Here is a 16,559-nt window from a genome sequence, read left to right on the forward strand (position 1 = left end):
TCCACACGGAGACGATTTCAGTTGAATCCACTAAAGTTCTTTATCGTATAGACGGTTTGTCCACACAAAGCCGAAACGGAGCCGCGGTTTCGGAGCCCGGAACCGATAAACGTTGAAATCGGCTCCCAAAGTGGGTAAGTCTGGAGACGACACGCTTGCGGCTCCGTGTGTACGCCCTATACGATATTTTCCTGAATCGATGACACCATAGCCCCGCCTCTCCCTACATCTCCTGCTCACCCCCGCGTCATTGCTGATGCGTTTCGCCAACGACAACAACAATGGCGGATCACAGGGTTGCGTTCGTGCTCCAGACGCTACTGACCATGATACAGATGTTAGTGGACAAATCTACAGCTCCTCTACCACAACCATCAGCAACAAGTGGACATGGAGAACTACATGAACCAACTTGTTTGTTTATGCCTTATGCCCATGCTCGGGGGGTCTTATTCGCTGCTCTTGGTGTATTTTGTGGCGGAAGTACAGCGCCACTTACAGGCCCGGCATATGTACTACAGCGTCTCCAGCGGTTTCGAGCGGTTTCGTTTTGACAGACACATTTCTTGAGCCGATTCCGTGTGGACGGAAGACTTTTTTGAAATCGACTTCGGTTCGAAATCGGTTTCATCTCTGTGTGGACGGGGCCTAAGAGCCCTTTACCCATTTTTAAAATAATCTATGTGTTTTGCTTTTAATGGATATCATAAATGCTGATCCTCAAGGCCCCGGCACTGTGCCCAACATGTAGCCGTGTGCATGACTACATTTATCTCTGTGCATTTATACCCTCTGCCTCTCAGGAATCCATTTCCTTCCTGGGTAAGGAAGGGGGGGCAGAGGGCAGGTACTGTAAGTGATATTGACGCAACGAGGCGATATAAATCACACATTGGACAACAATTGGACAGTGGATAGTAAATGACACAGGCACCACATAAGATGATGGACTAATAATTAACGGGTCATAACACAAGGTCCTGCTGCAAGTAAAGAAGGACACACACACCTCCCCATGCAATATATTACTGTTTACAGATCCACACTTCATCTTGAAGTGGCTGCAAAACATGGTAAATAAATATATAGATGGGTTGCAAATTTAAAACATTTAATCCTGCTGGGGTAAGTGATAAAATAATGTGAACCATGTGAAATCACGGGGCGAAACTTTTGAAAGTCCTGAAAGCTTTCCAAAACCATCTTCAAAACAAACATCATATCTATTGGAAATGTGTTTTGCTAATAACCCCAGTAGAGTTGCAGAGACTTGGAGAACGATTGGTAAGGAATAGTGGCAGTACTTAACTACGACAAATCTACTGAGAAAAAGCTAAATAACATTTATCACAATCAGAATACTTCATTCATCCGGGGGGTGATTTGGTTTTGTTAAAAAAAAAAAATTAAATGGACTAAAAATATTTATATTAACGTGAGAAGAAAATGTGCACATTGTCCTTTCAGATACTTTTAGTTTTACACCAAATTATTTTAATAATTCCTTTTAAGGCCATGGGCATAAAGCTTGCTTTTATCTCCAGCTAAATAAGAACACAGCAAAAATAAAAAAATAAATAAAAAGCAATTAAAAAAAGATCACATAGCATTCTTACATTAGCTATATGAGTTTTGAAAATAGCTTTAAAAATTAAACAAACTGTTTAAATGTTTTATTCCCACTTTTAATTATATTACTAATGTTCTTTATCTGTAATAAGTTTTCCTTCTTTGCTTCAAACATGTCTCTGAATTTGCAGTATTCAATGCTTCATTTTTATGAAAATGTAGCCTCTCCTAACTGCTAAATGCATAGTTTAACTTGTCTGAAATGTTTTGTCTCTAAAGCAATTCATAATGAAACCACTTTGAGGAACTGATGCTTCTGCCATGGTAGTCTTTCATCAGTCAAGGCTAATTTGAGAGCTGGTGATATGATAGAGCAGCTCGCTCCATCATACTGCCACCAGTCCGTCCCAGGCGCAGTCATTACCGAGCTCATGCTGCTGCAGGCCATCTTCTGCCCAAAGCTCAGCAGCCAGAGATCTGATCAGTGAGAGACAATAAACTGCTCTTGGGCGGGAGTAATAGAAGTGGGAAGCAGAGAGATACAGCATCTAATCTAGAGAGTTCACACTGACACTGACCCTCGAACTGTTCCCAGTGAGAACGGTTAAATAATTGATTTTCAGGATTGGAGGAAGATCCGACTGTGATTTCAATTGTCTAAAGGTCAGACTGTGAGGAAAAGAAAATCATAACAGAGTTTATTAGGATAGGGAGATTAATCATGACCAACTGTGGAACTGCGTTTTGGAAAATGTTTAGGTTAAAGGTGGAAATCTGAAAATCAATTACATTGACGCAACCACCACCAACTGATCATTTGTTAGGTAGTAACGCTTAAACTGATGTTATAAAATGATGATGTTAAGAAAATGTCAGAAAGTAGTAAAAAAAGTTCTCAAAAATTGGTTTCCTTTAAGAGATATTCCCATCATTATGATGTAATAACAGGGAAACAGAAACCAAAGACTATGATTATAACTTGCAATTACTTGAGTATCATAATTGTATTTGTATGATCTCCAACAATACTGACCCAAATCTCCTGTAATTCCAGCATAGATTTTTACCATAAATTGCATGGCAGTGAAAAAGACAAGGAAAGCGGAGGAACTTACACAGGCTATATGTACTGCACTGACTGGAGACCACTGGACGTCAGTAAGAACCCTCTCTACCTTGCTGTAACGGCACCTGTTTGCTTCAGGTGTGGTGAAGACGATGAAAGGCATTATGCCCAACCATGCGCCAGTTTCTTGAAGTGGCACAGTGGGAGATGGTGGACAGGGCCACCACTATCTCACGGTACAATAGCAGCAGAGGCTTTGTCCATGCTTTAGCTAAGGTTTGGATTTTTATTTTTACTTCATGCCAATAATTCAGAAAGCATGTAATAAATAAGTAAAAAAACATCTGCATTCTCTTACCAGTTTTTCATGCATTTCTGCATTGCATCACCACAGGTGTATTTATTTTATCTCCCTCCATAAAAGACATGTAAATACTAATCAATACTCATGATTAATCACAGATCATTTTTGTGATTGATGCAATATGTAATTGATTGACAACACTAGTTTTGTGCGTGTATGCTTATTGATTATCTTAATGTAGAGGAAATAGGGAGGCTGTGGCTCAGTGCGCTGAACTTCAAATCAGGGGATAGCAAGTCCGAGTCCCACTGCAGTCAGCATGTCGTTGTGTCCCTGGGCAAGACACTTCACCCCAAATTGCTCCTGTGGGGATTGGCCACAGTACTGAATGTATGTAAGTCGCTTTGGATAAAAGCGTCTAACAAGTGACATGTAATGTAATGAAATTTAATTGTGACACAGCTTGTCGAATTCAGTTTTGCACAGATGGCAAAAAAAAAAGCTTTGACATTTACATCACATGATGAATTTGACTGAGAGCAGATTTGAATACGATGAACAGAATTGAAAGAGGCAGGGAGAAAAACATCTAGGGAATCAGGGACTATAAATGAAAGAAAAGTACAGGATACAATTGTAATATAAGAGATTTATAAACTCTGTGGAGAGAGTCAACTGATTGTACTTGCTGGCTGTGTGAATCTGAAGTCTGCACACTGTAATATTTCAGTGGTTTGTATACTGACAACTCCTGCATTCATCCTGCTGCCTCCTAGCAGTACTGTACATGACTGGAGTTTAAAAAGAGGTTTACAGCAACTTATGGCACCCTTCCCCAACAACAGACTGCATTAGCCAGAAAATAAAACTGGCTGTAAGACTCAGACAACTCAGATGAAGAATAGTACCAGAGTCTCTGTGTCATAAAATGCCCAAACTTATCAAATAAAAACTGTAAAATCTTGAGGATGCATGGAAATACAAACCCCTGAGTCGGTCTGCAACATGTCCCAGAAGCAACATTCTCACATTCTGCTTTGAATTGAAAAGTGTTCAGGTCATGAATTGGTGCAAAGATTATTGTCTTGTTGGCAGAAAGTGCCAAGACAAAACAGATGAGACAAAACCAAGAGGCGCTAAGGGGATGATAGATGGGATGAGTGTGAGCTTGTTCTGCCTCAGTGCCAGTGATAGCGACACGGCCATTCTCATGAACAGGATAACTCCGCATTGAGGGAATTTCATCAAATTTAGAGAAAACTCAAAGATGAACTGATAATATTTTAGGCGCCAAAAGCCAAGGTACCTGTGACTGCAAAAAAGCATTGCTTCTGTTAATGATGAACTGATGCCATTTTGGAAAGAGATGGATGGAAACTGCAACTGACTGGTTTGCAGATGTGTATAATAATTGTATTTAGTTTTAATATGGGGGCATGCTGCCAGGCAAATGAGATTCCAAAAATCTATTCATGGTTTGAACGGTTTATTTAGTTTTCACACCACATGTTGCCAACCTCTGACAGCAAGGAACCAGTATAACAGCACTGGCTTCCTATTTTACTTTAGTTAAAAAGTTTGAGTATTTATTAACAGCCACCAAAGAAGGGCCACCTCTCAAGTCATTTCTTCAGTCGTTCTGTTTACAGCTCTGAAATGTTTTCAATATTTGGCAGATATTGCTGAAGTGTCTAGTTTCTAACTGTTAAATCAAAGAGTGCTTGAGGCAACAACATTATTACTTCTAGTTTTGTGTGCAGTAAGTGAGTAAGTTGGGTCATAACTATTTTCGGTGGTGTGCTCTTATTTCTGCACCATCAGCACCATGAAGCAACACCAGAGGAAAAGAACATGGAAAGGGAGAATACATAAACAAGTTTCTCCTGCTGCTATAAAGGAAAACTGTCACCTGGATGAACACATTTTTCAACGTAATATTGTGTAATTTTGTAATTAATCATTATCCTTGGTCTCCGTCCCTCAGAGATAATCAGATGCAGATATCAATGATGTGCATTGAGAGCATCTCATTTGGCGGTTTAGATTTGCTGTCCACTGTCTCCACGGCAAATGTGAACTCATTTCTTATCCTTTGAAAGCCTTTGGGGATTCAAAAGCTAACCTTCCCAGATCTCCTCTGGAGAAACACTGATAACAATCCATACAAATCTCAAAATGGCCATTGGTAACCAGAATTGCTGGAAGACTGAAGTGCAGAGTCTGTCGCCCAATATGATGACGATATGTATCATTTGGGCTGTTCTACAACTGCTACTCTTTGTTAAGGTGTCTTTCAGTGAGACTATTAACACTGAAATGCTCCTTTCTGCTGCTGGATGAGACTGTGTTTGCACTGTGATTCCGTGTAAATGAGCTGGCTGCTGAAAAAAGACCATTCAGCTCAGCACACATGGCCTGGGAAAAATGAAGGTTAGAGAAAGTAATAATTGCAGTTGCTGGGAGGAGTTGGATCCCAGTGGAGACTGGTCAGAGGTGGACCTCTGTTACTATGTAGTGCAGGAATTAGATCTGGATTATAGATGAGAAGATGTGGGGGGGTATTCCCATGTGGGGGCTCCATGTGGGAAGAGGTGCTTCATGAATGCTGACTTTGTCTGTGGGAAGCCTTTCGACCATTCTCTTGCCTTTATAGCTGGGCGTTTAGGATGAAGGACGAATGTAATGAACACACAAGGGGATAGATGACGTGTGGATTAGTGTGTGTATCATGTGTGGGTGGGGGGTTCACCTGTTCGAACCAATTAACTTGCACCCCTGCAGTGGAATTAAAGCAGAATAAAACCGAATCTCAACTTCAGTTCAAAGCTCCTAAAACTAAGAAATATATATAGGAGTACATTTGCAGGTATATAAGAGAATCTAATGCACACAGCTCATTTAGACAGACTTCTCATAATTGAAAAAAAAAATGTTTGGATAAACTAATGAATAGTCAAAGCATGATAGGAGCTGCTCCATATAATAGATAATGCCAATCACGACAGACAGAAAAGCAAACAGTGGGCATCATTTACAGATAGAAAGCCACTACACAGTACGCTGCTAACATTAGATGTTTGTGTTCTTTTGTCCTGTTAGTGTTTACTTCCTGTCTGTCTTCTGCTCATTTCTGTGGGCCAGCTTTCTGTGTCTCCTAAACTCTTTCCTTCTCTTGCGCGGTTTTCTTCTTCTTCTATTTTTCATTTCTTTCCTGGGGACAGTTTGGCAATTTTTCTCTACATTTCTGATGGAGGATAACAAATGTGTTTTTCGCCCACAACTAACATTAAATTGAACAGACTTCTTTCTTGATCGATATGACTGCACATGCGACAGTTAGCGGCGGTCTGATATTGCAAAAGAACACAGTTGAATTTGTCTGAGTTTACCAATCATACTCAAGTATTCAACTAAGCCATGTCCTAAAATAACTTAAACTAGTTTATCCCCCCTATTCCTCCTTTTGATGCGTCTTGTCAGGAATCCTGCTGTCAAGTAATCCCCCAAAACCGTTTCTTATTTTAAAGACAAATGGCAAGTTAGGAACCCTCTAGTCCAGGGGTCGGCAACCTTTTTGATATGAAGTGCCATTACAAAAAAAAAATGTTATCAGCGTGCGACGATCGTGAATTATCAACGGGGGGGGGGGGGAGCTCGACGCTCGTGAACTGTAAGCGCAACAAATTTAAATAATTGGTTTAAACGGCATAATAATAAGGACGATCGTCCGTTCTGTGATTCTCCAGAACACAGATGTTATGATATTAGGGTCATGCAGAGCGAGATGAGATCGCTGTCCCTTTAAGAGAGAGAGAGAGGGGTGTGGCGTGTGCATGTGTGTGTGGATGGTAGAGCGAGTGTGAGCGAGCGTGTGTATGTTTCTGGAAGTGAAACGAGGCAGCAGAAAAACAGAGGTCTGTGATGTATTTTGTGAAACAGAAGAACAACTAAATAAATGCAACGGCCTCCCAAGAAGAGCTCGCCTCTCTCCAGTCATTTAAGCTAAAGTGGGTTATTGAACCTGAAGCTTGTTGCTTCTGCCCTGGGAGCCGACAGAGAGTCATCCCCCCTGTTTCCTCGACTACGGTCTGGGAGCCGACAGGAAAGTTCAACACACAGATGGCCAGTCCGCCCCTGTGTAGCATATTATTTCGAGGAGCAGATTGCCACTGGGCTTTCAACTAAAGACACAGCCACGCAAAAACTGCAGCATTTGTACAGCTCCTTATGGGTACTGCAATTTGTGAAGTGCTTTCCTCTGTGGTGAAACGATCAGCACTGCACCACGGAGGAAAGTGGCAGAAAGTCGCCAGGACTTAAAGAGAGCGGGGCTGCGTTGCGTGCATGGCTTCCTTCTGCAGGTAACGGGGAGATGCGCTCTGGCGGCGGTCTCGTTCAGGATCCGAAAATCAAATGTAAATATGTTGCACACTTATTCCACTAATTCCTAGTGTGCCACTGGTTACGGTGCCGCATGCCAATGGTGGCACGCGTGCCAGGGGTTGCCGACCCCTGCTCTAGTCTCTATAACCGAGACAATTACTCTTGGAAGCACCCCCAAAAGTGTAATATAGTACAATCTAAGTGAATTACATGGATTTGGTTGGATTTGGTTCTAAAACATACAAGCAAGAAGAGAGGGCTGGCTCTACCATAGCTGTCACTACTACAACTACATCTGCCACTGCTATTATTACTGGGATCATACCTGGATATGATACACTCAATAATGAACACAGACTGAGGCGAGTTTGTCACTATGACAACTGCTCAAACTGCCACCAGGTGCCCCTTCCAATACTATTAATCTCAGTCCACCATTCGAGTGAGTTATGAAAGTTATCTCTTTTATATGGACTCTTATTCTGGCTATATACAGTACATTCTGGTGTTAGCAGTGTTGTTAAAATAACTGTAGTTGTCATTCCAGTCCCTGTCTTTTTATTTTTGTCGGTGGACTAGTGAGACTAACTGTTTATCCAGGACCATAATGACCCTTCTGCAACAAAGCTAAATTAACAGGTTTGATCTTAACTTGCAAAAGTACCCTGAAGTTCTTAAATAACTCTCAAAATAGCTTATTGGCTCTAAGAGTCAAAATGATATTTAATAGAATATATTGTGGCTCTTTCATTTCAGATTGAACAAATATTCAATAAGATACAGGATGTGAAGACAATGAGTTTCAGTGTCGATATCAGGTTGTTTGTTCAGCCTGTTCCCTTGATTTTTAGATTGGTGAAGTGTCAAAGAGAAGAACAAGAAGAAATAGAAGGAAGAAATGCTGATGTTCTTTCTTTTCAAATATTTAAGTGTTTCTAGGGCTGTTGAAAGTGAAATGTTTCCAGTAAAATGTTATTCTACAGTTAAACTGTATGTTGGAGAAAAGCCAGTCCCATGTTGTCATAACTAGACTTAATTGATTGCATATGATGTGTGAATGTGAATATATGTGAATATTTGTTCAGATAAGATGTATGAAGATTTTTCTTAAAGATTATTATTTTCTGTAAAAACTGGCCTGTTTACTTTCAGAAAACTAATTAATGAGGAGCAAATGTGCTGGTATACTTCAGAAACGCATCAAATCATGTAAAACCATATACACTGACGGATAAATAAAGATTATTAATGAGAAAAAATCCCCGACCAAAACCCCTCGGCTTCATGTCGACTCACCATGAAGAGATTTGATGGTTGTTTATTACACAGCCACTAAAATAATCCATTGACATGCAATATAGATACAAATATAATTTTATCGATTTGAAATTATAGCCTTGGTTCCACTTAGAAAAAAATAGTCTGTTATACCGGTACCAACTGTTTTCCATGAACAAGTCTTTATACATTACCAGACCGTGTTTACTTAGGTGTTTCTACCTGTCTGTCTTCTTCCAGGGTCTCTCTGTCTCCCGCTTTCTGTGTCTTTTAACCTCTTTCCTTCTCTTGTGCTTTTTCCTTGTTGGCATAATACTATTCATGGTAAATATTTATGGTTGATGAGACAGTTGCATATTCTTTGAAATTAATTTAAAAACATTTGATAATATCGAGTTATAATTACACAGTTTTTGTATAATTTTGTATATTTCTCGACTGTGCAAGGTTTATGACTGTTTACCAGCTAGTTTCCTTCCATAAAGCACACTATAGTGCGCAGGTCCAAGAGTTTGAATTGACTGTCAGTCAGACAAAGTTTTTGACTGGACGCGTCCGCACGCCTGATGGCATTTGTACTTGTGTTTATTTATTATATGCAGTTTAAAGTGTTTTAAGTCGCTAGTGGACGGCCAAGGGATCTAGGGAATTCACATGAATAAAACTCTCAAGACGTACCTCAAGACGTACCCGTGAGTACATGGTATTCATTAAAGTTATTTCAACGCTCTGTAAGAGTCATAGCTCCAAATCGCCTCGTAGGCTAAGTGTCCTTGGAACTTTGTATTTTTGATAATCGGCCACTACAATAATGATAAATAAGACATTAGCCGAGTAAAGAAAGACAGAACACATGCAAATATAAATCAAATACTGATGAACCCTACCTTGACCTCAATGAAGTCCGGCTGTCCCAAAGAAATAAGCTCAGAGTACGCCTGCATCTCCTCCACATTCCAGGCCTTCACCAGCGTCAGCCTGTACACCGTCCTCTGTCTCTGGAGGGAGGAACAGCGTTTAGGATTAATGGAAATGTTCGAGGATAAACATGAGATTGTTGTACTAATAGTTTGTTGCATATTAAATGTATTATGGGTCTACCTTCCTTTACTTCAGGGGTGGGGAACCTCCGGCCTCCGGGCCGTATACAGACCGCGAGACCTTTTGGTACGGCCCTCGAGGTAATTTATAAACACACGCAAAAAAGAAAAAAATTAAAGAAATCTAGACCGCAAAAATAGTGCCTGTTTTTCCTGGCCAAGGTCAGGGTCCTTGAACACAACACGAGCCTAACGTGTCATCACGTGGTATATGTCTCGTCTGACAGGGGTGTAGTTCTGACGGAGAGCACCAGAACGCCGCTCCGGCACTTCACAAATGTCAGTACCCATAAGGAGCCGTACACATGCCGCAGTTTCTGCGTGGCTGTGTCTTTAGTTGAAAGCCCAGTGGAGATCTGTTCATCTGTCATACTGATCAGACAGTCAATACCTTTGTTGTTATTAGCATCTGGTTAGCTAGCTATGCTAACGAATATAAGAAGCTTTTTCTACAACCAGTGAGGTAAAGGCACATCTTTATATGATCATTATAGTTATAAAAAAACAAGAGAATAAAGTAAACGGGTATAAAATACTATATGACAGTAAAAAAAAGTTGTTATTAATAAACAAGAATACAGTTTGAAAGGAGTGATTTGTAAAATATCCATAAAGAAAATGAAAATCTGTTTACAGTTCTGTTTCATATGGGTGTTGAGAGATGTATCCATAGATCTCCTAATGTTGCTCTCAAAGTGCACCAGATTGATGCTTTTAACTTCAACATTTAAAAACAAATCTTCCCGGGTGGAGCATGCCCCCGGACCCCCCTAGAGGAGGTTAGGTCCCCCCCCCCCACTTAAATCATGTTCACATGGATAGGAAACTAAATACATTTGCACACATCTTGTGTCCATATCTTTCTGTTTTGGTGGTCATGCCAAAACCGTGCACACATGCATACGCGAGTCATGGTAAGATATCTGGATTCAGAGGTTGCTTTTTCTTTGCGCAGCATGAAAGAAAGGCGAAATGAATGGGCTGTGATTTTAGTATTTTTAAGCAGAGGTCAATCATTTGTACGGCCCTCGGAGGATGTTGAAAACATTGAAATGGCCCTTGAGAGGAAAAAGGTTCCCCACCCCTGCTTTACTTATACCACATTTAGCAAATACATTTTATTTATGCATTGAACAAATGTTCACATATCATGAACAAAAAAAAACCCTAATGCAAGATGTGTCCAACAGCCTGGTATTCCTCGACAGACTGAGCCAAAAACACATTTGTGCAACATGTTCATATGAAAATCTGAATGTCTACTTTAGTAAAAAACTACACTGTTTTAAACAACAGTTAGATTGTGCTGTGATAAGGTAACTGTTTGTTTGCTGGGTGAGTTGGTCCCATCATTATTTCAAGTGTAACAGTTCAACAAACGAAGCAAAGAAATTATTTCACACTTGATTGAAGGTCATACTGTAGTTGTGTTTGGACATTAAAAAGGTTAGGGCATGAAATTGAAACGTTCCAAACACTAGTTCCGACAAATCAGGGGGGGAAAAGCATGCAATTAATTATTTGTTGTCTCAATGTTACAATGGCAGTTTGTCACCAACATTGGTCCACTACAGACAAAAGCAGCTCACAGGTGTCCTGATAACCACCAACTTACTGTCTGAATTATAACTGAGCAGTTGGGCCTGTTTTGGATTGTTACTAATGCAACTACTGCATTCCAACAGTTCTACAGTTCTGTCGCGGACTGAAGACCTGCCTGTTTCCACTGCACCTTGGCCAAAAATTCAAACAACACAGATAGCACTTAGAAAGGTTAAGTTATGGTACGTACAGGATTCTTGCTTTTTTTAGTTTGTATCTTCATGGTTAATTGCACTTGTAATCACTTTGGATAAAAGCGTCAGCTAAATGATATGTACCGGTAAAGAGGGAGGAGGGAGGGCACCATATATTGCACAAAATGCCAGCACCTTCAAGTACGGGTGTTGCAGGTTAACATTTCCTTAATGTGCAGTTTTTATAATTCCAAATGGCATTTGATCATTAAGTTATAGTTTATTCTGAAGTTGTTTTTTTATTATTTGTATTATATAGTAGTATATAATAATATTATTATTCAACTTTTAATTTCTGAATTTTCTCAAAGCATTTTTAATGATTAGAAAACGTAAACAATCAAATAAATATAGGATTACACCGACTGGAGTATGTATTAACAGATATTTTATATATGTATTAAGGTCAAGGTCAAGGGGACCTGAGATATCTCTTTTATTAGTACTCAGTTAACTCTCCCTGGGTAAAAACATGGATGAAAAAGCCCCGCTAGCAGTTCAATGGTGTAGATTCAGGCTATTGTTGTTGCTGTATAGCAGGAGTAAGAGGATTATTGAGAATGTGATGGAGAGGAAGAAAGACACAGGGGGTTGAAAAAGGGGATAGTGAGGACAGAGGACTTGAGAAATACAAAGAAACAAGTAATTGACAAAGGGAGAGTAGAGAGCACTCTTTCTCTCTCGCTCAGCGGAAGGTTATCTATAACACTCGGCCCTTTCAGCCCAGTAGGGAAGGGGATAATTGGCCAAAGGAAGTGGGAGGTGAGGTATTTCAAGCTGCCCCTGTTCCAAATACGACACTGAGGCACAACTCTATCAATCCCCGGTGCACTGTCAGGGAGGCCAGGTGAAGGGGAACAGAGAGGGATAAGCACTAAGGAGGGATGGAGATAGAGCCAACCATGAAAGAGGGACTCAGAATTATATGGAGCCGAGACAAAGAGACGGGGAGGGGTTATTGGAACATAAAGAGAGGGTTTATTTTTAAAAACTGGGCACACAGGCAAATCATATTGTCACACTGACATTTACATGAGCAAACACAAGAACGCTCTGGAGCAAATTGAGTCATATTTATAAAAACATGTATTTTTTAATGTTGAGGTTTTAAATATAAATATACAACTTTTAGTCATAAAACATTATTTACTCATGCCTTTTTCGATAGATGCAGTGTTGAAAGGAGGAGACGGTGAAGAGGACATTTCCTAACAGTTCCGTGAGCCAGAAACAAACCGGCATACTGGGCATCAGATACAGCATATGGGCCTACTCATGGCTTTGTTAAAGGGGCCCTATTATGTTCATTTTCAGGTTCATGTTAGTATGTGTCTCTACTGTGACATGTATGTGCTTAAATGTTCAAGAAGCTCTTTATTTTTCTCATACTGCCTGTGCTGCAGCACCTCTTTTCACCCTCGGTCTGAAACCAGAGCCCAGTCTGCTCTGATTGGTTAGCTGGCCGGCTGTGTTGTGATTGGCCAACCATTTCGAGATTTCCCGCCACTTAGCCCTTAACGCACAATTTGTTAGAGCGCTATCCAATAGAAGCGCGAGTGTTACATAGTGATGTCACTATGTTAAGGAAGCAAACAAAAGAGTCCAATGGAGGTCTTTCAAGCAGCGGGGGGGGGGGGGGAGAAAAAAATAAAGTTTGAGATTTTAGTGCTCTGCATTTAATTTCGTCCATGCTTCAATATGCCACGGGTCAAACCATGTCCTACCATGGATATGACCTTAACTCTAAAATTACCTTCACTGCTTCCAACCTAACCTTCTCTCCATTCAATAATCATACCCTACTATGCAAATCCATTGCGACTGTGCACTTCACTGAAACACATCATTAATAAGATTAAAATAGTTGTTCACAGATCTAAACTCCTATTCAAATGATCACTCTTCAAACAGAAGGATCATACTTCAATATCACATGTCAATTCCATAAAGAAAGAAGCTGCGTAACGCTTCCATAAAGGAGATGACTGAGATCTGTCCATGTGATTGATGTCGCTGACAGAGTTTGTACATTTGGTGTCTAACAAATGGTATACACATAAGAATGCTGAGCCAGGAAAGCTTGGTAAGACATTTGTTAGACACCAATTATAAAAGGTATTCTTTAGATTGATGGCTCCTTTACCTGTCAGACTTGGATGCAGTATTGGAAATAATGAGATACCAGTGAAGTGGAATGAATTTGCAAGAGGGCTCAAGTGTCAGCCCCAGGTCCAGCAGGCCCTCGCTGTCACCCATCTGCCCTACACTGGATTCCTCTTTAGTCACTTAGAGCATGAGTCAAACTCAAGGGCCGAGGGCCAAAACAATGACCTGCAAGAGCTTGCAAAGAATACAGTTTGCTTATCATACAATTCAATACTGCTTTACAGAAGTACATGTCCAAAAATGCAACTCGATTTTATTACATGCATACTCAAACGTCTCAATAAAGGGTCGTAAAAAAATATGAATAATACAAAAATGTCAGAGTCGAGAAAAGACAAGCCGGTTCGTCACCTTTGCTACAAAGCGGTGGCAGTGCCAAAGGAATACAATTTACAGTGGCAATTCAACTACAAAAATGGAGCCAAGTACGCTAACCTTGGTCGAGAAATCAAACAAAAAATAGAATGATTAAAAGGCAGCCTGCTTTAACATAATTTGACCCGTTCTATCAAAATCAGTTGGATGTCTCAAAGAATCATTCCAAAATAGTCATTCAATTTATGACGAAAACTTGTTATGGTCATATTGGAATTTTGGTTGATTTGGATTTTGAATTATTGGAGAAAATAAGATTTATCGCACACACACGTTAACGATACTTTCAAGATTGGTTGAGCAAAATTATCTCCACTTCAAACAAACGACATCATGGTCGCATGATGTCGTGATTAGCGTCACCACTTCTAAGATAAAGGCAGCTATTATTTGGTTAGCAGCTGCTGTGTTTTATTCAGAAAAGGGGTGCTCCGCCTATATGGGCAACTCTCCACCTATCAGGGGAATGAAAGACCGCTCGCTGGAGACGCTGTAGTACATATGCCAGGCCTGTAAGTGGCGCTGTAGTCTGCCACAAAAGCAGAATCAGCCCTTGCAAAAACAGGGCTGGAAAAGAGCAAATAGAGCGAAATGAGGCATGGCTAAAATGCATGATCTGTTTGGTATTTTGAAAAAAAAACTTCACAGACATGTTTTATATAGGTATGGCCCTACAATATATGTTTCAAATATAGCATGATAGGTCCACTTTAAGTCTTAGACGGTGGGAACCTCTAAGATCACCAGTATCTTATATTAGATGTGTCTGATGGTTTTTGTGGACTAAGGTTTTTCTTATAATATTGTAAGATAAAGAATTACATAGTTCCATAGGTCCATATTTAATCATTATAGCATAGATTGAGGAGGCTGTATAAAGCAAACAGTGGAGGGTCTAAAATAATGTTGTACTGACTGGATCCCTTACTTCAATAAACTTTAAAATGTTTAGGCTATATTCTTAAATTGTGTCTGTTATTTTGGCCACCCCTGCAGTTACCTCACATTTATGTTTGCTAGTTAGTTTGTGGTAAAAATGGAGATCTAGATGCCATCAGAGTGCAGCTCTCTGTCGACAGAGATTTGCTTCGAGCCGTGCGGTCACTCAACCTGCGTGGTAATCAATTTGCTCACAGCTTGCTGAAGCCTTAAACACGAGGAAGCAGGCCCATTAGAGAGGTGTTAAAAAGGCTGTAACAGTCCACATCTTTCATGGGGTCATTTTGCTGGTGCGCTATAGCACCGTTTTACCCGTCAAGTTGGCTCTTTGAGAAACATGTTAACAAGGAGAATCAATTTACACAAGCGGTCTGGTGTCTGGGCGCAGGCTGTGATAATGGACTTTCCACTTTTTTTTGTGGACACATCACGCACTTAAAATAAATGTACACCTCTGACCTTTTTATTCAGCAGTGGCAGTTTTAAAGTGTTAAAAGACTCAAGAATCAATAGTAAGTCACTCTTTCCCACTTGATGAAAGTGTTAAAACTATAAAATGCTCTCTATCATTGATCGCAATCTAGCTGTCAGCCGATAGGAGTTTGTTGAAAATAGAAGACTTGCCAATCTGGGGTTTCTGAGAAGACTTAATCAGGCCTTTCATCTGCTGCGATTCACTCAAAACAAAAAGCATGAGTAAGAATCTGCCACTTCAAAAGTGAGATGGAGATAATTTCCTTTTGTTAAAAAATCACCACCACATATTTTAATTTACAGCTTACCAAGAAATGTAATTGTGATATTCTGCTGTTTTAAATCTTTAGTCCAAATGCATGCAGAGAAAAAATATCTCAAATTATTTCTAGAGCCGAGTCACCTTCTTCTTTGTTAAATGGCAAATAACATTTAGATGGGAAACTGGTGATGCCTTGTGTGCTCTGATCTGGGAGATCAAAATGACAAGTGTTTCATGGGCTGAATAATCAAAGTGTCTTATTTATAGTAATGTTGAAGTTTTATCTTCATTCATGAAAATATTTATGTTTAGCTGTTGCAATGATAAGCTGCAAATCATCATCTAAAGTGCGCTTAACAGTGAGACTGGAAACAAAAAGCTTTTAGATCTCTCAAACCTTTTTTCCTGTACATGTTCAGTCCTGCGTTTTGCTAGCTTGCCAAATTGCCAAGATACTTCCACCTGACAACAAGTGCATGATTATATTTTTTATGCAAATGTTTCCAACTCTGGGGGAATGAGTAAGTATCGTAAAATATTTCTAATTCCTTATCAAAGCTAAGCTAAGTCGGATATTATTATAAAAACTGAATTATTAGACATTATTTATATATTATTAATTATGATTGTGGAGCTAACAGAGTTAAGTAAATTAATTAATGCAATAACGAGCATTTGATACCTATACCATTGCAATTCTATGATCAGGTAAAAAACTGAATAATAAATTCCATGTATTTAGGAAGTTAACGGATCATATTTCCATCTATAGTATCTTATATGGCTGCGAAAACCCTTCCTTCTAAATAACCAAAATGTATTCAAATATTTTGCCACAACCTTAACA

General features: G+C 39.8%; 1 protein-coding gene across 1 annotated transcript in view; it reads right to left on the bottom strand.

The window, feature by feature from the left end:
• Nucleotides 1–16,559, bottom strand: part of tyw1 (tRNA-yW synthesizing protein 1 homolog (S. cerevisiae)) — a 125,338-nt gene that overhangs the window by 19,806 nt on the left and 88,973 nt on the right. The window contains exon 14 of the mRNA XM_034115861.1: nucleotides 9,488–9,598. Coding sequence (XP_033971752.1) covers nucleotides 9,488–9,598 — 111 coding nt within the window. The remainder of the gene's footprint in view (nucleotides 1–9,487; nucleotides 9,599–16,559) is intronic.

Source organism: Trematomus bernacchii, unplaced genomic scaffold, assembly GCF_902827165.1.
Source record: "Trematomus bernacchii unplaced genomic scaffold, fTreBer1.1, whole genome shotgun sequence".
NCBI lineage: Eukaryota > Metazoa > Chordata > Actinopteri > Perciformes > Nototheniidae > Trematomus > Trematomus bernacchii.